General features: G+C 52.9%; 1 protein-coding gene across 8 annotated transcripts in view; it reads left to right on the top strand.

Annotated features, from left to right (window-relative positions):
• Nucleotides 1-1,896: 1,896 nt before the first annotated feature.
• PDPK1 (3-phosphoinositide dependent protein kinase 1) overlaps nucleotides 1,897-23,466 on the top strand; it is an 82,404-nt gene continuing 60,834 nt past the window's right edge. The window contains exons 1-2 of one of the 8 annotated variants that reach the window (XM_045462330.1): nucleotides 1,897-2,480; nucleotides 2,844-4,279. Coding sequence is in view for 1 of the 8 variants with exons in the window: in XM_045462326.1 (XP_045318282.1) it covers nucleotides 9,364-9,387 (24 nt within the window). In the remaining 7 variants the exon portion in view is untranslated. Of the gene's footprint in view, nucleotides 4,280-4,677; nucleotides 4,700-9,231; nucleotides 9,388-9,663; nucleotides 9,814-16,973; nucleotides 17,164-23,466 lie in introns of those variants that run through there. The other 7 variants (XM_045462329.1, XM_045462331.1, XM_045462328.1 and 4 more) reach the window with 7 other exon arrangements.

The following is a 23,466-nucleotide window of genomic DNA, read 5'->3' as shown; positions in this document are numbered from 1 at the left end:
TAGGAGGTCAAAGGCAAATGTCCCAGGTCACCATCTCGTGTGGCTTGGCAACCATCCCTTTTGCCTCCGCCACAGAGCCCACTGCAGAAAGTGTGTCCTGGCCCAAAGTGACAAAAACAGCCTCTGGCCCCAGCTGTGTTCCAGGCTGAGCGAACAGTCTGGGAAGAGCCAACACTGTAAGGCAGGGCTCAGGAAAGGCCTGGGACAGCAGCCGCCTCTCGGTGTACCAAGGGGCTGGGTCTCTGGCCACATGCCTGTGGCAGCAGGGACATCATAGACCTAACAGGTGACTGACCAGCTCCTGCATCATGCCAGCGCCAGCCGGCTGCACCAGTGATCCAGGGGCAGGGCGGGTCTCCCTGAGCTCACCCTGGTGGCAGGGAGCAGGCGATGCTCCCAGATATGTTAGAGGCTGAGCAGTGGGCACTTGCCTTATTTGGTGCTAGGTTCTATTCCATGTGCATTGCCAGTGTTAACCCGTTCTCTGCCAGCCATCCAGAGGAGTCCTCCCCATTCTCGGACGGGGAAAGTGGGGCTCCCAGTTCGAGAGCTGGTGAGTGCCGCAGCGAGGACTTGGCCTGGCCTGCTCAGCTCGGGGGGCCTCACTTAAACCTGTCAGCACGCTGACTCTTGGCTGGAGCGTCCGGGAAGGACTAACTGCGCTACTGGTCCGCAAGGGTGACACCAGGGATGGCAGGGGCCGGTGCTGGTTGGCACGTGCACCCAGGCCAGGGGAACCGCCCCACCGAGATCCAGTGGCAGAGGCTTAGTGTGTCGGGTGGGACAGTCGGCCACCCTCGCCAGAAAGGGGTGTGGTCATCACCACCGTGGCCTCCAAAACGTCTCCATCGCCCATCAGAGCAGCTCTGTTCCCACTAGATTACTAACCCTTGTTACCCCTCCTCCAGCCCTGGCGCCCACCATGCCACTTTGGAGTCTGAGGCTGCTGGGTTTTGAACAGAAGATATGCTGCCATTTTAAGTAAGACCCCCAGCAAGAAGACCCTGAGGGACTGGGTCTAGGGTGGCAAAGGGGCTGGAGACGAGTGAAGTGGAAACGTGCTTGTTCTAGTGTGGGTGTAGACCCGGACGATGGGGGGGGGGGGGGCGTGCTGAGTCACTGATGGGTGGGGGTGACTTTCATTGAGGTGGGGTCCTTGGAGAGGTGACCTGGCGCGCCATCCGTACCTCCTTCGTGGCTTGCTTTGTGTTGTATGTGAGTGGGAGGAACAGAGGGCCCAGTGGTGGCGAGACCCGATGCAGGGGCGGGTGCGTCGTGAGTCCGCGGAGTGGGGCGAGGGCCGCCTGGCGGCCGCACCTGAACACTACAGAGGCATCCGCTTGAGGGTCCTGGGCTGCTCAGGGTGCATACAGGTTCGAGTCCAGGCGCCGAGGCGTCCCTTCCGAAGCTTCGGTCTCCGTAGGCTCCGAGCGCAGGGTCCCAGCGCTGATTCGTGCAGAGGATCTGGATGGTCCAGACCGGAGAAGCGGCTTAAGGGTGGGGGGAAACCGCGCCCGAACAGGGGCTGGCCGCGAGCGGCAGAGCGTGCGCAGTGAGTCCGGTCCGACCCGCTCCGCCGCGGGGCGGCCTGCGGCCCAGGAGCCGGGTCTACGCGGACCTACTGCTCCTGTAAGAGGTGCGGCGCACAGGCGGGGGGGCGGGGGGGGGGAATCTCACTTGCTGTGGGAGGGGCTCCTCCCTGGGGGGCGGGCTCTGAAGTGTCAGAAGGGGCGGGCCTCTGCCGGGGCCAATCAGGATTGCTCTGCGGAGGGAAGCGTCGCGGCAAAGCAGCCGGGACGCGCGTCGCTCGCTGACCCAGTACCGGTTAAAGGGCCGACCCGGAGCCGAGAGCCCCGGACTGCGCGGCACGGGGCGGGGGGGTGGTGCCGGGGGCCAGGGTCCCCGGCGCCCCCGCGAGCCGCGGACCCCACTGCGCCCCAAGCCGCCCGGCTACCTCTTCGCACACCTTCCGGCCTCGCCGCTTCCCTTCTTTCTCCTTCCAGTCGCGCCCATGTGCATCCCTCTTGCCCCACGGCTCCTCTCCGCCCCCCTCTGCGCCCCTTCTCTCCCCGCCCTCGTTGGCGTTGGGGAGTTGGGGGCAGCCTCCACTGCCTGTCCCAGCTTCGCCCCGGCTCGGAGCCTGCTCCGGGTCGCGGGGGGCGGGGCGGGTGGTACGGGAGGAGGTGTGGCACCAGGAGGGTGAATGGGGGTCGGCTCTGCTTAGACCCTGGGACCTCCTCCATGTGCCCCTGTCGTCCGCAGGCAGCTCCGGGGTGGGGGGCAGCCCCGTGCCCTGAGCGGTGGCCCTCTCTGAGCCTTGCCTGCCTTCCAGTCTCCCACCATGAAGAGCTTGGTGTGATCCTTCCAACGTGATCCTGTTCCTGTCCCTACGTTTGTGTCTTGATTTGTCTTATGAACTGGAATTGTACTTTTGATACTGTTCTGCTCTTCGGTATTTTCTAGTGAAGCGGCATGAAATGGTAAGCTCCCTGGGTGGGGACACATCGAAATGTGTCACTATTTTAGCAAGGTGCTCCGTGTTCTCCAAAATGGATGCTTCGTAACGTTAAGCAGATCCCACCACGGACCAGTGGGGCTCCTCCCCCAGCACCCCAACCGCCCTGAGGAGGAGGGACCGTGGAGTGACGCGCAAGGAATTCTGGGGGCCCAGATGGCACGAGTGCATCTAGAAGGCAGAAGCGCACCCTGTGTAGGCACTCCTTTTGTCCCCGTGGGTTCCCGGTTTCTGTGTGGCCACAGGAGGGCCTCCCGTGTTAGTTTTCTTTCCCTGTAACAAATTACCACGAATTAGAGGTTCAAAAGAACACACCTTTATTTTGCAGCTCTGGAGGTTGGGGTCAGGAATAGGTCTTGCGGGCCAAAATCAAAGTGGTGGCAGAGTCTGCTTGTCCCTGGAGGTTCTGGGGGAATCTTCTATGTCCAGCTCCCGGATGCCGTCTACACTGGTTGTCTCGTGGCATCCCGCCTTTGCAAAGCCGGTGCGGGCCAGTTGTGTTTTCCGTGTTGTCTCCCCTGAACTTGGACTCCTTTTCTTCCATCTTTTAAGGACCCTTGTGATTATATTGGGCCGAGCTGGGTAATCCTGGATAATCTTCCTCTTTTAAGGTCAGCTTATTGGCAGGCATAACTCTCCCTGTGTAATACAACATATTCACAGGTTGGGTGAACAAGATATGGACGTTTTCGGAGGGGCCGTTATTCTGTCCAACGTTCCTTCCAGAGAGAAGAGCCTCGGCCAGGCCTCCCTACTGCCTGGGTCTGAAGGAGATACTACATTCCTATCACCAGTGCATGAAAGTGCTCATTTCCCGGTGTGCTTAACACCAGTCTTTGGGATCTGGCCAGTTTTGGGAGTCTGCCCATTTTACAGCTGGGGAAGTCGAGACTTAGGGAAAGAAGGTTACTTGCCTGAGATTTGATGCAACTTTTTGTTTCCTGGCTCTAGGGCTAGTTAAAATATGTTACCCACGGAGCACAATTTATACAGGAAGACATTTTTCCCACGTGGCTGGGAAATTGTTGGCGTTGGCACCTTTGGTCCGTCCATGTGCAGCTGGACGCCTCTTGGGAGCTTAGGTACGGTGACCAGGCACTCAGCGAGCAGAGGCAGGAAACCACATTCTCATCTTTGAAGAGTCTCCTTGTTTTCCTAACTGGATGTGTGCTCATTGGTTTCCCTGCCTGCCTCGAAACCTCCAGGGGTGCAGGCCTGGCGTGCCTTTCTTCTCTTGGCTCTCCCCATGTCTCCGTACGTCCCGGAAGAATGGGAATCCTGGCTCTGCCCTCAGCTAGCTGTGGTGCCCGGCCTTGAAAATGGTCCCCGGCGATCTACTTCCGGGGATCCACACCCTAACAGAGTTCCCCCCATGTGGTGCTAGGTGCCTTTGTGTGACCAGTAGAGTGTAGGAGAAGTGAGGTAGATCCCTTTGGCAATTGGGGTGTCAAAGTCATTGTGGATTCTATGCTGGTGTGCTCTCTTTCTCTGGAATCATTCACTCTGGGGAAAGCCGGCTGCCATAGCATAGGGATACTCGGGAAAGCTCTGTGGAGGGGCCACCATGGTGAGGAACTGAGGCCTCCACCAATATCTGAGTGAATGGGCCACCTTGGAAGTGGTCCCGCCTGTCCTCGTCAAGCCTTCAGATGACTCAGCCTTTGCTGATGTCTCAACTGCACATTCCTGAGAGACCCTGAGCCAGAACCACCCGGCCAAGCTGCTCCTGGCTTCCCGACCCACAGAAACCATGAGATCATAAAGGTTTGTCGTTTTATGTCTCTGAGCTTCGGGATAATTTGTTACGTAGGGCTAGGTAACTAATACACGAGCTGTGTGGCAAGTGCCACAGCCTCTGGACCAGGGTTTTCTCCCTTGTGCCATGACGGTTTGAGGAATGAGCGAGAGATGGGTGAAATACCATGGACCATGGGGGGCACAGGGCCCGGCCCCAGGCCATGTACATAAGGCAGGCTTCCAGCCCCTCCCAGGATGGTATGGGCATCCCTCGTTCCTCCTTGTGTGGAACATGACCTCACAATGTCAAGCCAGGCCTTGCATTCTTGGCCTCGGGTCACCCTTCCACCAGGGACAGAGGCATTGGGCAGGGTAGGGAGAGAGGAGAGCCATGGGCTGTCCCTCTCCTTCCTCCAGCCCGGGTGCCAGTGAACTGTGTAGTGCCAGGTGAGTCCATCCCCCCTGCTGCCCACTGTCCCGGGACGGGCAGCCACACCTGACCCACGGAGGGGGTGCCCTGCCTCTCCCTGGGTAGAGAGGGGTGGCCTGGCCTGGCCTTGGCTTGCACACTGGCTGCCATTGAGGCCCCACGAGAACTAAGCACTGTCCTTGGTTCCTCTTTCGACTGCTCCTCCCTGCCCTGCCCCTGCAGCCCGCTCCCCTGCGTTCCCCTCTCCTCTCACCCCTTCCCCTGAGGCCGGCAGGGGTGCGTACTGCACCTGCTGCTCTGGTGGGCTCTGGCCTTCTCCGTGTACTTTTCCCTCAAGGTTTTCCCCCTCCCCGTTTCTCTTTGAATTGCTTTGGTGTGAGCGACTCTAACTAAAAAAAAAAAAGGTTGAAGACCTAGGTCCCTATTCTGTGACTTGCTTCTCTGCCTTTGGGCTCTCGCTTAGACCTTCCCTCTCTTCTTTTCCGTAGCTGCATCGAATTCTCCAGGATGAATATCCCGTAATGTGTTTTACCATTCTCTTGTTGATGAACGTTCTGGTTATTTTTTCTTTTCTTTTCTTTCCTTTTTTTTTTTTTTTCTTGCTTTTTGTTAAAGCGCTGCTGTTATAAACATCCTTGCACAGTTTTACAGTCATGAGTGAGAGCTGCTTACAATTTCCAGGGAGAAGATACATCCATTTTATTAATTTTTATTTGCATCAGTGTTGAAGAGACCAGATAGTTCCTTTTGGTTTTTTTTTTTAATGTTTATTTATTTATTTTTTATTTATTTATTTTTTTTGACTTTTTTTTTTTTTATTTATTTTTGGGACAGAGAGAGACAGAGCATGAACGGGGGAGGGGCAGAGAGAGAGAGGGAGACACAGAACCAGAAACAGGCTCCAGGCTCTGAGCCATCAGCCCAGAGCCCGATGCGGGGCTCGAACTCACGGTCCGCGAGATCGTGACCTGGCTGAAGTCGGACGCTTAACCGACTGCACCACCCAGGCGCCCCAATGTTTATTTATTTTTGAGAGAGAGAGAGAGAGCGAGCATGTGCACATGGCGGGGAGAGGGGCAAGGAGTGGGGGACGGGGAGAGACGGGGGGGGGGGGGACGGAGAGAGAGATTGGGAGAGAATCCCAAGCATCAGGCTTCATGTCTGGCACAGAGCCTGACTCGGGGCTCGATCCCACAACCCTGAGATCATGACCTGAGCCTAAATCAAGAGTCAGACGCTCAACTGACCAAGCCACCCAGGTTCCCCAAGAGGCCAGAGAATTCTAAACAGGCTTGTAATAATAGCAGCCCCTGCCTCACCTCACCTCTCCTTACTCACATCCTGCTTACTACTCTTTAAATGTTCTTCCTGATGTTTATGTCCGTTGTTTTGTACTTTGTCTTTTTTTTTTTTTTTTAAGTTTATTTATTTTGAGAGAGATAGAGAGAGTGAGAGCGCGGGCCCACCGGTGGGGAAGGGGTAGAGAGAGGGAGATAGAATCCCAAGCAGGCTCTGTGCTGTCAGAGCAGAGCCCGATGCGGGGCTTGAACTCATGAACCGTGAGATCATGATCTGAGCTGAAATCAAAAGTTGGACGCTCAACCGACTGAGCCATCCAGGCACCCCTGTACTTTATGTCTTGACTCCTCACGTACACAGTCACTGTCTATTGCCTTTCTGTTACAAGGGATGAGGATTCAGCTCTCTCAGGCCCCCGTTCCTCTCCGGGTCCCTCCGAGGTAGAGGATGGTGACTGCCGGTTGAAGCAGTGCGTCTGTACTGTGACTGTAAATGTGCTTCCTCCCTGCTCTTATCCTGGGGTTTCTCATTAGTCTTTTAAAATTGCACCCCGTCCCCAGGCACTCCTGAGTCCCCACTGGTTTTCTTTCTCCCCTATGGCACTTGCTATCTTCTAATATGCCATAAGACTTGCTTCTTTGATGGTCTCTCCCACCCTGCCCTTCCTCCCCGCCCCCCCAGCCCCCAGTGGCATCCGACTCTCACAAGAGCAGAGATTTTTGTGTTTTAATCACTGGTGAAGTGTCAATGTCTAGCACAGTGCTTGGGATGGAGGGGAGACTCAGTGCTTACTTGCTGGATGGACAGATCCTGGGACTTCCATTCACCACCCTCCTGTGTGTTTTGTTTTTTTTCCTGTTTCCTGATCTCGCGTCTTCTTGGTTTACCGCGTCATTTGGTGGAGCACATCAGTCGGTAACTTTCTGGGAAAGCTCGCTCTTGATGTGTATTCTTTAGACTCTAAAGCTCTGCATTTATTTACAATTGCATTTAGTGTACAGTCTGGCAAATTTCACATGTGAGATGGTCATAAATACTGAGTATCTCATAGGATTGTGATGAGAATTTAGTAACATACGTCTAATGGTCAGCGTTCTCTGAGGATAAGTTATTATTACTTTGTGAGGACTCAAATAAATACAAAAGAAGGGTTTGTTCAAGAGCAAGGCGGTGGTGCTGGTCAGCACTGGTTTGGAGTTCTGTGCTCTGTGACCTAGTAGCTCTATGGCTCAGAGTAGGCAAGGCACCGAAGCCTCAGTTTCCCCAAGTACAAGATAGAAATGGTCATAGTACCTACTGCTCATGGAGCTGTTGTGGGTAAAATCAGATATACCGATTTTTATAGGTAGTAAGGGTTATGATGCAGAATGTTTCCAGTGTTCTCAAGTATTGAATGTGGCTTGCTTTGGTGGCAAGAGCTGGTACCTACTTTGACCTCGTCTTTGTGTTCACTGACGGTTAGTGTCTGGAGTGGGGTAAGCAATTGGCAGTTTGCAGCATGTATGAAAAGTCCTGAGAGGAATCCCTGTACTTTGACCCAGCAATTCCTTCCGCTAAGAATTTATCCGAAGGAAATAAAGGTGTGCTTGAATTTAAGTGCAGAGCTTTGTCTACGAGGAAGACGTCTGGGAACCGCTTCGGAGTCAGGAGGGAACTTGATCAATACGTGGGTCTATAAACTCTAGGCTTCCTCCAGTGGAGTCCTCTGCAGTCCTTAGAAGTGGGCAAGATGGCAGTCAGGTGCTGGAGAGCTGTACAGGATACGAAACGAAGACAGTGTTAAGTGAAAAAAGTATCAAACCTGCATAAGCCCTTTTGGGGAGCAGCAGTTACATTTACTTTTTTACTGTTCTTTAAGGTGCAGAACACTCAAAGTTTGGACTAGTAGAGGCTGGACGGTCTAACGCATAGTCTCTGGCATATGGTTATCAAGATCCAGGCTGTGGCTCTACAAGACCTAGGGCCAGTTACAGAACTCAGAATGCCTCGGCTTCCTCATCTGAAAAGTGGGGCAGTACTAGCAAGGATACTTGTTCAGAGATTAGGCATGAAAATTCTTTACTAAGAGTAAGTGCTGGCTCAACGTTAGCAGCTATCACTGCTATTCAAGAATTAATTCTCGTTAGTGGGATTATGGATTAATTTATCTAATTAGTCTCTGTACTGTCTAAATTGTTATTAAAAAATAAACATTTCTTTTGGAAGTAGAAGGTGATTTTTATTTATTTATTGTAATTAAACTTTTTTTTTAATGTTTATATTTGAGAGCGAGCGAGAGCGAGCAAGCAGGGGAGGGGCAGAGAGAGGAAGAGAGCGTGAATCTCAAGCAGGCTTGGAGCTGTCAGGGATGCTGGGCTCAGGTCCACGAACTGTGAGATGACCTGAGCTGAAGTCAGAGCCCAACCGACTGAGCCCAGGCGCCCCAGAAAAGGTTACCTAAAAGTATGCAACCTTGAGGTAACGAAGATGATTGATTTTTTTTTTAAGACAGCCTGGTCACAACACAACAATGTGGATGTACTTTATACCACTGAACTGTGCACACGGCATGTGTTCAAATGGTTAAGGTGTTAAATTTTATGTATATTTTACCACAACTAAAAAAAAAAACCAACAATAACACCATCATCATTAACAACTACAAAAAAATTCAACACCATCATTATCATCAACAAGTACAACCCCCCTCCCCCAAACCATAAGCAAAGAAGAAAGTTCTGAAGGCGTCCCTCGGACTGTCAGCAGTGATGCGATGGGACTGTTTTCTTCCAAATTTATATTTGATTTGATTTTGCAGCCCAAATTTCCGTCTGTGAACACTTCTCAGTTTTGTAGCCAGCAAAGTTGCGTCTCTCGGTGTTTACGCAGAGCCCGGCTCCCGGTCCGAGCCACGCGTCCGAGCCCAGCCCCGCCGCTGCCTTGGGCGTGACCTTGGCCAGCTGGGTGTTGGGGGGCCCTGCGAGCCTCAGTTTCCCACTGTGGGAGCCAGGGATGACAGCTCCCCTCTCTTCCCGCGCGGCCCCGCCCCACGGCCCCCGGATTGGCTCGCGCGGGTCTCCCCCGCGTCCGAAACGGGGCCGGGCCTCTCCCGCTCGCCGGGCCCCAACCCGGAAATGCGGCTCGGAGGCGCCGGCAGGGCTGACCGAGCCGCGGCGGAGCGACGGCGGGCTCGGCCAGTGGGCGCGGGCGGCGGCAGCGGCGGGGCGGCGGAAGTCCCGCCCGGCGTCGCGCGGGGGCGGGGCGGCGCCGGGGGCGGCGGGCGGCGGGGCGGGCGCAGGATGAGGGCGGCCATTGCTGGGGCTCCGCCGCGGGGAGGAGGACGCTGAGGAGGCGCGGAGTCGCGCAGCGCTGCGGGGGAGGCGCCCGCGCCGACGCGGGGCCCATGGCCAGGACCACCAGCCAGCTGGTGAGTGCGCGCCGGCCGCTCGGGCGCGCCGGCCCGTCGCCCGGCCAAGCGCGGCGGCCGCCGGGCCCCGGTGAGGCGGGGCGGCCCCGGGTCCCGAGGGCCGGGCGGCGCCTCACCTGCGGCCGGGCGGCCGGGCAGAGGACCGCGGGCTTCGTGAGGGCGCTGCTCGGCCGTCGCGGGGAGCCCGGGCCCCGGCGCGGCGGGAGCCTGCCCGGCGGGGGCGCTGACAGACGCGCGGAGGGCGGGGGAGGCCGGGGAGGTGTCACTGGCCTGTCGCGGTGGAAGTGCTTGGAAAGTTTGTTTTCGGCGCGCCGCGGCCTGGAGCCGAGCCTTTGGGCTTACCTTTCGTTCCGTCTGCGGAGGAACCGCCCTGGGCCTTCACCTGGAAGGGGGGGTCCCAGTGCCTCCGCCGCAGCGGAGCAGGAGGTACGAGTTCTTGCCCGGAGCACCTGATGCCCCGGGCCCCCCGAATTCACGCCTAGGATGGAATGTGATAGACTGCTGTCCCGGCCCGGCCGAGCGGCCACGGGTGCTGTTCCTGCCTCGGGGCTCTTCTCCAGCCCCGGCATCGAGAGTGGGAAGCCCCAAGGGGGCCGGACTTGAACCTGCTTACCGGGGGAGGGGATTTGGTGGTGGGGGGAGAGTGATCCTGACGGGGAGGAGGGGTTTCAGGGGAAAATAAAAGGGAAAAGCACTTGTTGGGTTGAATGTTTTTGCTTAAAAGTGTTTCCACGTCCCCCCCCCCGCCCCCCCCCCCCGCCCTTCCCTCTGTTGCTAAAAGTATCTTGAGCGTTTTGATGTTTTCCCGGTGTTTGAGTTGGGGAGTTGCGAAGGTGTTTTCCCGATTTATACCTTGAGAGCAACTGAGAAGTGGGTGCAAAATTAGGTTCCAAAGGCAAGGGAAAATCACTTAAATGAAAGAAGACCCAGGAAATGGACCCGACTCCTTGTTTTGCAGTGTACGGCTTTGTGGTGGCGGTTCTTAATCTTTTTTTTTTTCTTTTTTTTTTTTTTTTTGCCGGGGGGGGGGGGTGTCTTGTACCCCTTTGAGAATCTGACGGAAGGAATAAATCCTCTCCTGAGATTAAAACACAGAGCCGCTCCGCATTTTGTAGTTACTTCAGCTGGTTCTTGAACCTTCTGCAGCTCCTCAGTGGACTTCAGGCGGAGAACACCGTAGGGATGGGTGACGCTCCAGAGCCGCAGAGGAGGACCTGTTCAGTTGAGAAAACGGTGAAAGGGAAAGGGGCCGTCTTTGGCCGTTGCGACATGTGGCCGTACCCTGGGGTGTCTGGGCTGACAGGCAAAAACACGAAAGAGGCTTTTGGCGAGCCTCAGTGGAGGCCGGGGGTGAGCACGATCCCAGAAAGCGTGTAACACGAACCGTCCCTACGGCGGTGCTGTTGGGGCGCAAGGTGCGAACTTTGCTGGAGTCCTCGGAAGGGGCAGAGAGCACATTTCCTCACCGTCTTGGCCCTTCGCGTGATGGGCGGTCGACATCGGGAATTTTCTCTAGTAAGCCGTCTCCTTAGCGCGGAATTGCTGGCATCCATGGAGGGAAAATGAATCTGGGTACAGCGGAGAGACCTCGCCGCCGTCAGGAAGCCAGAGGAGCAAGGCTTTTGTTGAGTCCCCCGTGCCGGGTGGAGATAGGCTGTATTTCCCCTCGGTGATGGCGCAGGTGCCCCCAGTATTGGCTTTTTCATCCGAGGACAGATAGGCTTGGCGCTTCTGACAGTTCGGGTCTGGATTTTCAAGGTGGCACTGTGGGAGAAGCCCGTGGCCCAGCTGTGGATCGTGCCACTTTTCTGAGCGTGCGCCGCCAGCAGGGGGGCACTACCGTGAGGTCTGAACGTGGCCTAGCCTGCTTGGATCCTCAGGTGGGCCGGAGGCTGTCCACACCGCGTACTGAGCACGGACTTTGTTTTTTAAAATTTTCTCTAGTTTTTTTGAGGGGGGAGGGGCAGAGAGAGAGGGAGGGAGAGAGTCCCAAGCCGGCTTCACGCTCCAACTCACAAACTGAAATCCTGACCGAAGCATGAGATCACGACCGGAGCCGAAATCAAGAGCGGACGCTTAGACGACTGAGCCACCCGGGGTCCCCTGTTGAACACTTACTTTGAAAAGCAGGCACTTTTCCAGATAGCTCCCGCCGTGTTGCTTGATTTCCGTTGATAGGGTGGGGTGAGGTCGGTGTCGTTCCCGTTTTACGGGCGTGGAGACCGGGAGACCGATGGATGGGGGGTAAGTATCTACCTGTTAAACCGAGCGCCTCTTGAACCCACGACTGAGCCGCGGCAGGGCCCCGGGCTCCCCTCTGCCCCCTCGCTTGGGGAGGGCCCCGAGGGCCGGCCTGGCGGGGGGGCTCGGACGCCGCTTGGCTTGAGGAGGTCCTCGGTGCCACTGCCCAGAACGTCTTTCCCGGGGTTGTGCCTGAGTGTCCCGACGGTGCCGTGCTGGAGGCAGGAGGGACCTCTTCACGTGGAAGGACCGCACTCTTACTTACTTCTTGGGGCAGATGGCTGAACTCTGTGACCCCTGGAGCCCGTTTCGGCCTCACACTGTCAGAAAGCAGCTGTTTGGAAAGAGACTCCGCTTCATCTGTGTTTGGGGGCCGCTGTTCTGAGTGGGGGAGGCTCGGATTCCTCCCTCTGGGAGACCAGGGCTGCAGTGACTTTGCTGGAGGTAAAGCGGGAGACGCTTCTGCGAGCGTGGCCGCGTCTGTGCGGGGAGGCGGTTGGGAGAGCGGGGGACGTGGAAAGGAGTGGGTTCTGATTTCCACACTCCTTTTCGGGTAGCTCCCTCTCATCGTGGTCTCGGGCGGTGTGATGTGTTTCTGTCCCCGCGACGCCCCTGCAGAGCGGGCAGGGCGAGGTCCCCACGCTGAGAGGTGGGAGTGTGGGTTTGTCCTCTTCCGACAGGGTCTTGTGGGAAGGAGCGCGGCGGCAGCCCGTGTAGACACGGGGCCTGAGCAGAGGCCCTGGGCAGCTCTTCAGAGCAGGCCTCGGCCTCTAGGCCGCCTGTAGCCCAGTGTTGGTGAGGAAGAAAAGGCGACCCCAGGGCGTGCCTTCCCTTCGTGCCACGTCCTCATCCCCGAGCCGAGCCGCACGACGTCGGGTTTGGGTGCGTGGAGGGCGAGGGTGTGATGAAGGGGGAACCGCTGCGGAAACGGGGCGAGCGCGCTCCGTCCCCTCCGAGTGGTAGTGTGGACAGCCCTCCCTGGCAGTGCACTTGGACCTTTCCTGAGGAGAATTTTCCGTGGAAATGGAGTTTGGTGGGATCCCATGTGTGGCTGAGGAACATTTGATGCAGAAATTACTCCCTCAGCAGGTGTGAGGGCTGGGACGGACGTGTGCGAGCTCTGCCCCTGCCCTTTTGATGACAGCTGGCCGAAGGGGTGAGGAGTGCAGTTGTTTTGAAGGCAGGTTCAAAGGGCAAATCACCGGGGAGGAAGTGCTGGTGTGGAAACGAAGTTTTGGACGGGTATCATTCAGGCCTTTTTAGTAGTGCCTTCTTCTGTAACTGGGTCGTGTTTAATACTGGACCCTTTAAAAATTTTTTTTTTTTTTCAACGTTTATTTATTTTTGGGACAGAGAGAGACAGAGCATGAACGGGGGAGGGGCAGAGAGAGAGGGAGACACAGAATCGGAAACAGGCTCCAGGCTCTGAGCCATCAGCCCAGAGCCCGACGCGGGGCTCGAACTCCCGGACCGCGAGATCGTGACCTGGCTGAAGTCGGACGCTTAACCGACTGCGCCACCCAGGCGCCCCAATACCGGACCCTTTAAAACATTGCTTGATTATCGAGAACCGGTTTTGTATCCAGTCTCTAGCTGAATCAACAGGCAGAGTTGATTTCCTTTCCTTTCCCCTTTCCTTTCCTTTTATTTGTATGTATTTTTGAGAGAGAGCGAGCGAGCGAGCGAGCGAGAGAGAACGTGTGTGTGCGTGTGGGTAGGGACGGGATAGAGAGATAGGGAGACAGAATCCCAAGCAGGCTCCACGCTGCCAGCGCAGAGCCCAACATGGGCCTTGAACCCACAAACCGTGAGATCACGACCTGAGCTGAAATCAGATGCTTAACTGACTGAGCCACCCAGGCACCCCAGAGTGCGTATTTTCGAGTGATGGGGAATATGTTCTGCTGATAGTGCCTTGGATATGAAAGGCCTTTCAGGTTCGCGATGGTTCTTGGGGATCGGTTTGCATCGCTTGACTGGTTGCATTTATGTAGTTGCACAGAGTCTGTTTCCATCCTCTTAGACTGGAAAATTTTCCTTACTTAAACTGAAATTTTTACTCCAAGAAATGCCAAGTCCTTTTGAATGTCTTAAGAGAGATAGTTTGTTATAAAGGATTTACATTTGTGGGTTTCAAATCCCTCATCAGAGGAACCGATTCAGGTTTCTGTGTAAATAGTTGGATTGCACATAGGCCCACAGAAGTAGAACTGACAGCACCGCAAGCTCGGTGCGCGGAACAGACGGCCACGGCCTACGTCAGCAGCCCGTGCCCGGACGCACGGCCCGCAAAGCAGACAAGGACGGTTTGCATTTGGAGTGTTGCCCAGGAGCCTGATGAAGGTGGGCACATAGTTCCTGGTGGCCTAGTGACCTCCTCTGCCCCACAGACGAGATCAAGTGTCCTCTGCACCAGCCACTGTGCTTTGAATCAGCTTGCAGCCTTCAGGGAATCGCAATATTTAAAGGCATGTGTGAAGGTGTGTCTGGATGCCAAGCAGGGTCGTTCTGGAGGTGTGTGCCTTCTGCATGTTGGTGGAGCTGGTGGTGGCAGGTCTGCCCACGCTGGAGAAGGCTGGAGAGGCCCGTGTGCAGGCAGCTGCGTTGTGTGTGTTTGTGTGTGTGTGTGTGTGTGTGTGTGTGTGTGTGTGCGCATCTCGGAAGTATCTCAGAATTCATCTGGCTGAAGCTTAGCTGTTACAATGAAATCATTGTTAAAGTCTCATTCTTCAACCTGTTTTTCTCTTTTGGAATTAATTGTACTGCAGTGGGAGTTGTATCTCAAAGCGACAGCTGTATATTGGATGCTGTCAGAGAAGGCTGATAAGATTTGCAGGGAAGCTTGAAGCCTTACAGAAATTGTTGTTATGTGCTTTGACCTGCCGTGGTACCTGTGGGAAGAGGCGCCTGGAGTTAACTTTTCTGTTCTCCCTCCCTGTTTCTGAGGAGCTGGGAAGACAAAGCCTGCAGTGGACCTGGGAACTCTGTGCCACCCAGGAGGAAAAGGTTCTACCTTGCAGATCTTGCTCTTAGACCCAGTCTGAAGTAGAGGGCATGTATTCAGTTGTGGCCTGGCTCTGGATGCTCCCCTACAGTGAAGGAAGTGGCTTCATCTCAAGGGGTGGCCATATCGCATTCTCATCACACACTCTCCCCTGGCAGGGCTGAAAACATTGACACACTTTGTTCCTAGTCCCCCTTTCTCGGTGACTAGGAAGTGAGCACTGCTGGAAGGGTGCCTCAGTTCCAGCATTCCTAGGACTTCCCTGTCTCTCCTAGCCTGTCCCTTTGCTCCTCCTCGATGAGAGTCCCTTCTCAGATGCACCTGCCGAGTGCCCTGTACAGCCCAGGTAGTGTCCAGGGTGTTCTAAGCTACCGGTTTCTCCTCTTCAGGCTCTTCCTCTTTGCCTGAAGAAATTCCCCCAGTGGAAACTACCCCCTTGGTGACCGTGAAGCCTTTTCTGAGTGATCAGCTTCTCTGTGTGTGTCCCACCCACCCCTGCCCCATCCCTGTCCGCTTTGCTCTGCAATAGTTTTATTATATAGTCAGTTCTGAAACAGGTTCTGTGCCTTGTTTTGTCCTTGTCTTTCTGAACTTTGAGGCTCTGGGTGGCTTTGGTTACTGTCTCATCTTTTCTCTTCATGCTTCTCAGGCCTGGACTTCCAGTAGTATTTGTCACATACCCGTGTATCTTCCCATTTTTGCCATTTGTTAGAAGCATGTCAGAATCCTACATGTACATTCTGATTCCCTTGCATTTAGAGCTGTATATGCTCAAGGGGTGGAGGGCTTCATCAGAAACTGTTTGTTCCCTATTTATTGCCCCGTTTGCAAGCATTCCAAACCAGGAAGAAGTCAGACACTTAAAAACATGGATTCATGTTCCACTCTTCTGTTGTCTAAGGAAATACAACTTAGGAAGGAGATACTCTCTTTTCCCATGTGTATATTATATCACTTACCTGACCCTTGAAAGGTTGTGTTTCAGAGGTACTCATTTCTTTTCGTAACTATAGCTCCTTGCAGGTTGGGGACCAACTGTTGGGTAAATCTGGAGTAGCAAACTACTTACGTCAAACATACACTATTTGAGCTGAGGCTTTTCATGTTGGCACTGCCGCCGTGGTGGGCGAGGCCTGCCATGGGCCACTGTCCTCACGTAGCCAGACCCTGAGCACGGAACCTGTAGAAGTGCCAGCCGCCAGTGTCGGTGATGTGGACTCTGTGCGAGAGACAGCTACTCTCAAGGCAGTTGCTTTCCCGTTAGGAGGACTTTTTCCTTGAAGGTTCCTGAGGATGAGGGTCACCCTAGCAGTCTCTCTGCCCAGAAGCCAAGCTGCTATTCTCTTATGATATAGGGCCCTTAGGGGAAATGGCACATATTTCTCTGCTGCTTTAGGCGAGGTCACTGAGGTCTTTCCCCAGGCCTTGACTTTGCTCTGATTTATAAAAGTATCCTGTCCTAAAAGGGGCATAAGCTCTGTGGCTAGGCGCGACCACATCCAGTGCCACAGCTCTTCATCCAGGTGCATGAAGCCCCACCCTCCTCGGATGGTTGTGTGGCTGATGGTCCTGGGGGTTGTCCATGCAGCCCCCCTTGTCTTAGAGGTTCCTACCATGCACTTACGCATGGATGCTCAGTGAGTGAGAGAGCCACCAACCTAGCAGGAGGGCAGGAGTGACAGGAGCGTTAGACCCAGCATGGGCCAGCACTGGCCGTTAAGAAGTGCAGCATGGGTTCCTCCTTCGGGAAATGATGGGACCAGCCCATTCTTTGGGAAAATTGCCCAGACGCTGGTTTTGCTCGGCTCTGCTCTTAGGAAGGGCTGATCTGGAGAGTCACAGCAGCCAGACCCTGTGGGGGCAGGTGAGGTAGCAAGCTAACTTACTAGGAAAGCTAAGAAGCTTGATAACTGCTTGTTTCCGGGCTCTTGTCATTATTAACTGGCTTCCTTCCTCGAGGGTGAGCCCTGAGCTCTTCTGCATTTTTTCCTCTGCAGTGAGTGGCCCATGACTTAGGCTGGACAGGAGGCTGAGAGAATAATCTGTCCTCTCAGTGCATGATCTCTGAAGCTCAGGATTTACTGCCTCCCTTTTCCATTGTCAACTCATTTTTTTCTTCCTGCAGTTTGGCATTTTTCTTTGATGGGTTTTTTTTCATTCGTCAAAATTATAGTCTTCTACTGATTGTATGTACATAGCTGGTTATTATCAGATATACAGCTTTAAAAATGTGTATCTAAATATAGATTTTATTTGTGAATGCATTTTATTCTCATTCCTAAAAAAAGAAAACAAAACTTGTAATCTAAATGCTTTTTTTCTTGTTGTTGTTTAATCTTAGAAAAGTCTCCTGCCCAGAAGCTGCTGGCACTGTGCTTTGTGTCTCGGGTGGAAGGGGGTGAGGATGGTCTGGTGACGGAGAAGAGACCTCAACAGAACCAGGCCTCCACACTCGTGGCCTGAAGGAATCCTTGGGTGAAAAAGATGGCTGCTCAGCGGGTGTGGGACAGCCTGCATGTGCCCCCAGCCCTGTGAGTCCCACCAGCCACGGCCCCACCCCAGGGGCCGAGGGGAGACTGGCCCCAAGGACAGTGAATTGCTCTGCTAGCCTTAGTGGGGCCGCCCCAGAGAGGAGGGCAGAAGAACGTGGACTTATGTGCACTGAGCCGGGGCTTTCCTGGCAGGGCAACCCAGAGGGTAAGGGAGCAGGGGGCAGCCAAGCGTGGAGGAAGTTTGAGGAGGGAGCGCCATGTCTAGTGTTGGGAAGACCAGGAGGGCTGTGCTTGCCTAGGGCTTTTGCAGGGAGACCTCTCTGCTCCAAAAACAGAAGGCTTTTGGACGATGCAAGCTAAAGAAGGTGGGGGTGTTAGGAAATTTATTCTTAACTTTTTCTGTTAGTTTTTTTCTTTAAGTGTATTTCCTTCAGATTGTTTAAGTTTACTTGAAGCTATCAAAATAGCCTCCAAAGAAACATTTTTTTAAAACTTAGTTTTTAAAATTTTATATTAGAGAGGGGGTGGGGAGAGAGAGAATCCTAAGCAGGCTCCATACTCAGTGTGAAGCATGATCAGGGCCTCATTCCCGCGACCCTGGGATAGGCATCATGACCTGAGCTGAAATCAAGAGTCAGACATTCAACTGACTAGCCAACCAGGTGCCCCACAAAAAACTTTTTTTTTTTTTTTTTAAATATATTTTAATTTATTTTTTATTTTTGATAGACCAAGCAGGGCAGGGGCAGAGAGAGAGGGAGAGAGAAAATCCCAAGCAGGCTCCGCACTGTCAGCCTAGAGCCCAATGTAGGGCTTGAACTCACAAACCATGAGATCATGACCTGAGCTAAAATCAAGAGTCGGATGCTTAACTGACTGAGTCACCCAGGCACCCCGATAAACTTGGGGTGCCTGGCTGGCCCAGTTGGTCGAGCATGTGACTGTTGATCTCGGGGTTGTGAGCTCAAGCCCCACACAGGATGTAGAGATTACTTAAAAATAAGATCTTTAAAAATAAATAAATAAACTAAACTTGATTTTGGGGTAATTTTAGATATATAGAAAAGTTGTGAAAAACACAGAGTTCCCATAAAACCCATCATCCCACCTCCCTTAATGTTAACATTTTTACAGCATATCACTTCTGTCAAACTCAAAAGTGAATGTTGGTGCCACACTCTGAACTGCAGACCTGTTGGGGTTTCATCAGTCCTCCCCCCCCCCCCGCCCGCCCCCACCCCTACTCCCCACCACTGTCCTCCTGTTCTATGATCCCATCCAGGAGCCACGTTCATTTAGTCGTTTCCTTGATTTCCTTTGGTCTAGGACAGATTCTCGTTGCATCCAGTTTTTCATGAACTTGATGCTTTTGAAGAGTATTGGTCAAGTATTTTGTAGCCTGTCCCTCAGTTTGGTTTTGTCTGATGTTTTTGGTGATGACACTGAAGTTATCGGATCTGGAAGAATCCCACAGAGGTGGGGTGTCTCTAGTGCATCCTGTCAGGGGTCCACGTGCCTTATTACTGGTGAGACAAAACAGGATTAGGTCTTAATGACTGGAATTAGGTCTATGGCCCTGCTCTGCTCTCTGTTACTTGTTATTTTGTCATAGGATGACCACAGTATTTCTATTTTTTTTATTTTACGTATTTTTGAGAGAGAGTGCAAGTGAGGGTGGGGCAGAGAGCGGGGGACAGAGGATGCAAAGTAGTTTCTGCACTGACAGAACAGAGCCCGACACGGGGCTTGAACTCATGAACCGTGAGATTCTGACTTGAGCCAAAGTCGGACGCTCAGCCGACTGAGCCACCCAGGTGCCCCCACAGTATTTCTGTTTTGGAAGGCACTGTCATACTCACCCAGTTGGATTCTCCTGAGTTCCACGTGAAGATACCTGGGACCCGCAGGGCTTCTAACTTACACACTGGATCAGAGCTGGCATGGGGTCCAGGTACCTACTTGTTTCGACTGCTTTCTGGTAGCATGAACACTTCTGGGATAGCACAGGGACAGAGATGTTCCCAGGTACGGAGTGAACCCGAATGCCCTGATAGAACTGGTTTCGAATCCGGGCCAGGCCCCTGCCCCTCTGGAGTATTTGGAGTCGGTGATCCACTGGGCATTTGCCATGGTCTGCTCAGGTCCTCTGTGCCCAGTCCCTTCCTGCTCTCTTTGCAGGCAAGAGGATGGAGTTATGTCACCTGGCCCTTGTGAAAATTAGGTGGTCAGCTTTGATTCGTTCTCTTCTGGCTTTTTTCCTTTCCTTTTAAAAAAAAAAAAATTTTTTTTTTAACGGTTTTTATTTATTTTTGAGACAGGGAGAGACAGAGCATGAACAGGGGAGGGTCAGAGAGAGGGAGACACAGAATCTGAAACAGGCTCCAGGCTCTGAGCTGTCAGCACAGAGCCCGCCGCGCGGCTCAAACTCACGGACCGCGAGACCATGACCTGAGCCGAAGTCGGCCGCTTAACCGACTGAGCCACCCAGGCGCCCCTGGCTTTTTTCCTTTCTGGTGAAGCTGCCGTTGTTCATTGTCTGAAGACTTTGCCTTGAGTCGCAGTCTAACTTGTGGGCTGTTCTTTGGGGCTTGTAGAGTGAATCCAGAGCAGAATTTGGAGTGTTTTTCTAGCCTGGAACTCCGAGGATAAGCATTTTCGGAAAATCGTGGATTTCATTTTTTTCTCCTCCCATCTACACGTGGCAAATACAAGACCTTTATGAAGGTAAGAATTGGTAGGAAGAGAGAACAGGGCAGGGGTCTAAGGGGAAAGCACTTCAAAGAAAATGATGGTGACAGCCCCCGGCCACAGGCAGATAGACCTCAGGGTGTCGAGGGCCCGCCCTGGGGCTGGGGCCAGTCTCGGGAGGTGTGCGGAAGGTGTGCGTCAGGTGGGCAGAGTTGGCTAAGACAAGGTGAAATACAGACTGGTGTGCCTGCGCACCCTTATTGCCATATTCGTCCTTCTCTTGTTTCTGGCAACTGCCTCTAAATGGGTGGTTGGAGGAGGTGTAGATGAATGTCGTGCTAGACAAAATAGATCTTTCCCCGCGTGCCGATGGTGGTGTGCAGCTCTGCTGTGGCAGTTAGCCGTTAACCCTGGGACACAGTGTCTCTGGGTCTCGCTTGGCCATTATTGTTCCCAGTAAGAAACTCTTCATTCAGATTTTGCAGATACGGAGTCTAGGAAGGGAGGGCAGCTGCTTATAGTGCCTTTTCAGTGGTCAGGAGAGGAGGCATCCTCGGTTAGAAATCGCTGTCTCTTCTGCTGTTGCAAACCACACAAGTGTTTACCACTGGATGGGTGTTCCTGCTAGGTGACATTTATTCATGTGGCCAGTGGCATTTTGGGGGCTGGTTTTTGTTTTTTCCTATTTCAAGGAGAGAGAACCTTCCGAGGATTAAAGATCCCAAGTCTGACCACAATCTGGCATTTTCCTTACAGGATGATGTGTTAGAGTTAGTAGAACAGTTATCCATGTCCCCGTGCTTTATATGTTTATGTGTGGGAAACACTGATGGAAGGCAAAACCAGGACATTTTTAGGAACTGTGGGAAGTTTCTGTTGGTCCCTTTACTGCTCTCAGGAATCTTATGCCTCTCCAGGGGAGATGTTCACTTGGCGGTGCATGAGCTGTGGGCCGGCAGGACAGAGTGCAGCACTGTCCACACTAAGGTTGAAGGGCACAGGGGGAGGAGAGGGCACAGCTAGCTGGATCAGATATGTGGGAGGCACTGAGGGTCCCCAGCCCAGCAGAACGGAGAGGAGGGGCATTCTGGAGGAGAGGGATTGGTAGGGCACTGGAAGTGCCCATATGCTGTAGATTTTTTTTAACTTTTGACTTTTTAGTCTTGGAGGCCATGGGAGGTTTCCTCGAAGGAGATGGTGTCGACCTGGTAGCTGGAGAGTGGGAAATAGTAGGCCCCTAGCATTTGGCTCCCCTGGGTAGGACAGCAAACAGCTGGGTGCCTCCTGGCCTTTAGGGCATCATGAGGTAACCTTTTGATCAAGTTACGTATCACTCAGATTTCCAGCCTAGATGATGGTGAAAACGTGTGTTGAATAAACTTAATTCCCAGCGAGAGGTTCATGTTTAAGTGTTATATAATTAATGTGCCTTTAGGTTAGAAACCCAGTCTTTTTAGTTGTCAGCCTTAATATGTTGAGTTACTAATTTTTAGCAAAACAGAAGGCAAGAGTGTGTTATTGTTTTGTGACTAATAGTAAAGCTTTTAATGCATATTCATTTTAGATTTTATCCAAGGTTATTTGGCTGTGAAATGAAATCTTAAGTATATGATTAGACTAATTGTCTTTGAAATGTTGCTGTTTTTCTGATACAGCTCCAGAGTGGCAGTCTTGAAAAGCGGAAATATGATTTCCATGGTGAACCTCCCCACCCCGGTAGTTAATGATTTCTCCCTCCCACATAGGATCTGTGTCTGAAAGATATGAGTTTACTCATCTCATTAGCAAAAACTCATTACACATCCTGAGTCCTTGATGTGAATGAATGAGCTGGTGAACCTAGAAGGAAGTTCAAAGGGTCTGTTGGTCCCATGTGGTATCATCAGTGTCCATTGAGGACTTGAGCCTAACGTGGGATATGGTAGCGATTACTCAGCACACCTCAGGAAGAGCCTGCCAGGTGAGGGCCCCACTTATCTGGCTCACATGGAATATCAGCATCTGAGACGCCTGTTGCTAACTGGGGTGGGATTTGAATATGGTTTCACTGCTGGGTGTGTAACTGTGGCCAAGGACCTGCCTTGTGCCTCAGCGTCCCCCATCTTTAAAAAAAAAAAAAAAATGGATGTGGGCGGTCCTCACCCTGAGTTGTTTTGGGGACTAACCGTGGTAATATGCATAAAATGGTCAGAGGAGCACATAGCAAACAGTAAGCACTTAACAAATGTTATCGTGTATAGAAGTAGAGAAAAATGGCATTTCATTATTTTTATTTTAATGGTATTTAAAGTTGTATCTGTAAAGGGTATGTGTAATTATTTGGAGAATTCAAAGAATGAACACATAAACAGACTTGCATGTGTCCACCACCTTGCTTTAAACATAGGGTATTCGCCAGGTTTTTGGAAGCCCTCTGAGTGGCCCTCCTGATTATAATCTCATGCCCAGCGGTCCAGAGGTAACTGACATCCTGATGTTCATGTTAATCAAGTTAATGGTGTGTGAAGTATGCCTTTAGGCAGTTCCAAAGTGCAGGAAGCAAGCGGAGCTTCTGTGTCCATGAAAAGATTCTGTATTTCATAACCTGTGGTGACGTTATGTACAGCGTTAACAGTGAAGATACAGGTTAGTGAGATTCGGAGACAGTGTTGGCCGAGTCCTGCCATCTGTGAAGCCTTGAAGGCTAGACTTCAGGTGGATGGCAGCCCCGACCTTGTGTCCCTCTACCTGCCTCGCCTGCTTCTTGCTAGGTGAGAGGCTCCAAGGGACTGAAGGACACAGTGGGAAGACAGATAAGTGGCCACCCTCAGGGATCACCCGCTGAATGCTTCTCCCTTCCCTTCCTGCCCTTTCTCCACCCTATTCTGTGGAACAGTAGAAACAGTCGTACTCGGTCTTTCTTGAGAGCCAGGCAGCTGACCACCTGGAGCTTCAGCTGGTGAGTGTGGTTCCACACTGGTTAGGACAAGCTGTGTTTTGCTTGGTGTCGTGCTGCACAAGAGCTTGGTGACCACTTGTCTTACGTGAGCCGGCTCCCTGTCTGCCTGAGGTCGAAGACCTGTGTGGCCTGCGGAGCATGTGGCACAGTGTGTGTTGTGAGCTCAGGAAGACAGACACCTGGCCCCCAGAGTCCCCTCCTGCCACCTTAGGCAGCAGCCACGCCCGGTCAGCCGTGAGCCACGACACACCTCAGAGTGCTTCCTGCACTTGTCTGTTACAGGCGCTCAGCAGCCCTCAAGAGGTGGGTGAATGTTATCAACCTCATTTTATTATTTAAAATTTTTTTTTGAAAATAGCTTGCTTATTTATTTATTTATTTATTTATTTATTTATTTATTTAAAAATAATGTTTGTTTCTTTTGGGGGGGGGGGGAGTGTGAGCAGGGTAGGGGCAGAGAGAGAGGGAGACAGGATCCCAAGCCGGCTCTGCTGTCAGTGCAGAGCCTGACTTGGGGCTCAAACTCATGAACCTGAGCTGAAATCAAGAGTCAGACACTCAGATACTGAGCCACTCAGGCCCTGGTTTTTTGTTTGTTTTTTTTTAAATACTCGTTTTGAGAAAGAGAGAGGAGAAGTGCATGTGAGGGGAGGGACAGAGAGAGGAGAGAGAGAGAATCTCAAGCAAGGTCTGTGCTGTCAGCACAGAGCCCAACA

The sequence above is a fragment of the Leopardus geoffroyi genome, chromosome E3, assembly GCF_018350155.1.
Source record: "Leopardus geoffroyi isolate Oge1 chromosome E3, O.geoffroyi_Oge1_pat1.0, whole genome shotgun sequence".
Taxonomy (NCBI): domain Eukaryota; kingdom Metazoa; phylum Chordata; class Mammalia; order Carnivora; family Felidae; genus Leopardus; species Leopardus geoffroyi.
This window is presented reverse-complemented; position numbering and strand designations above follow the sequence as displayed.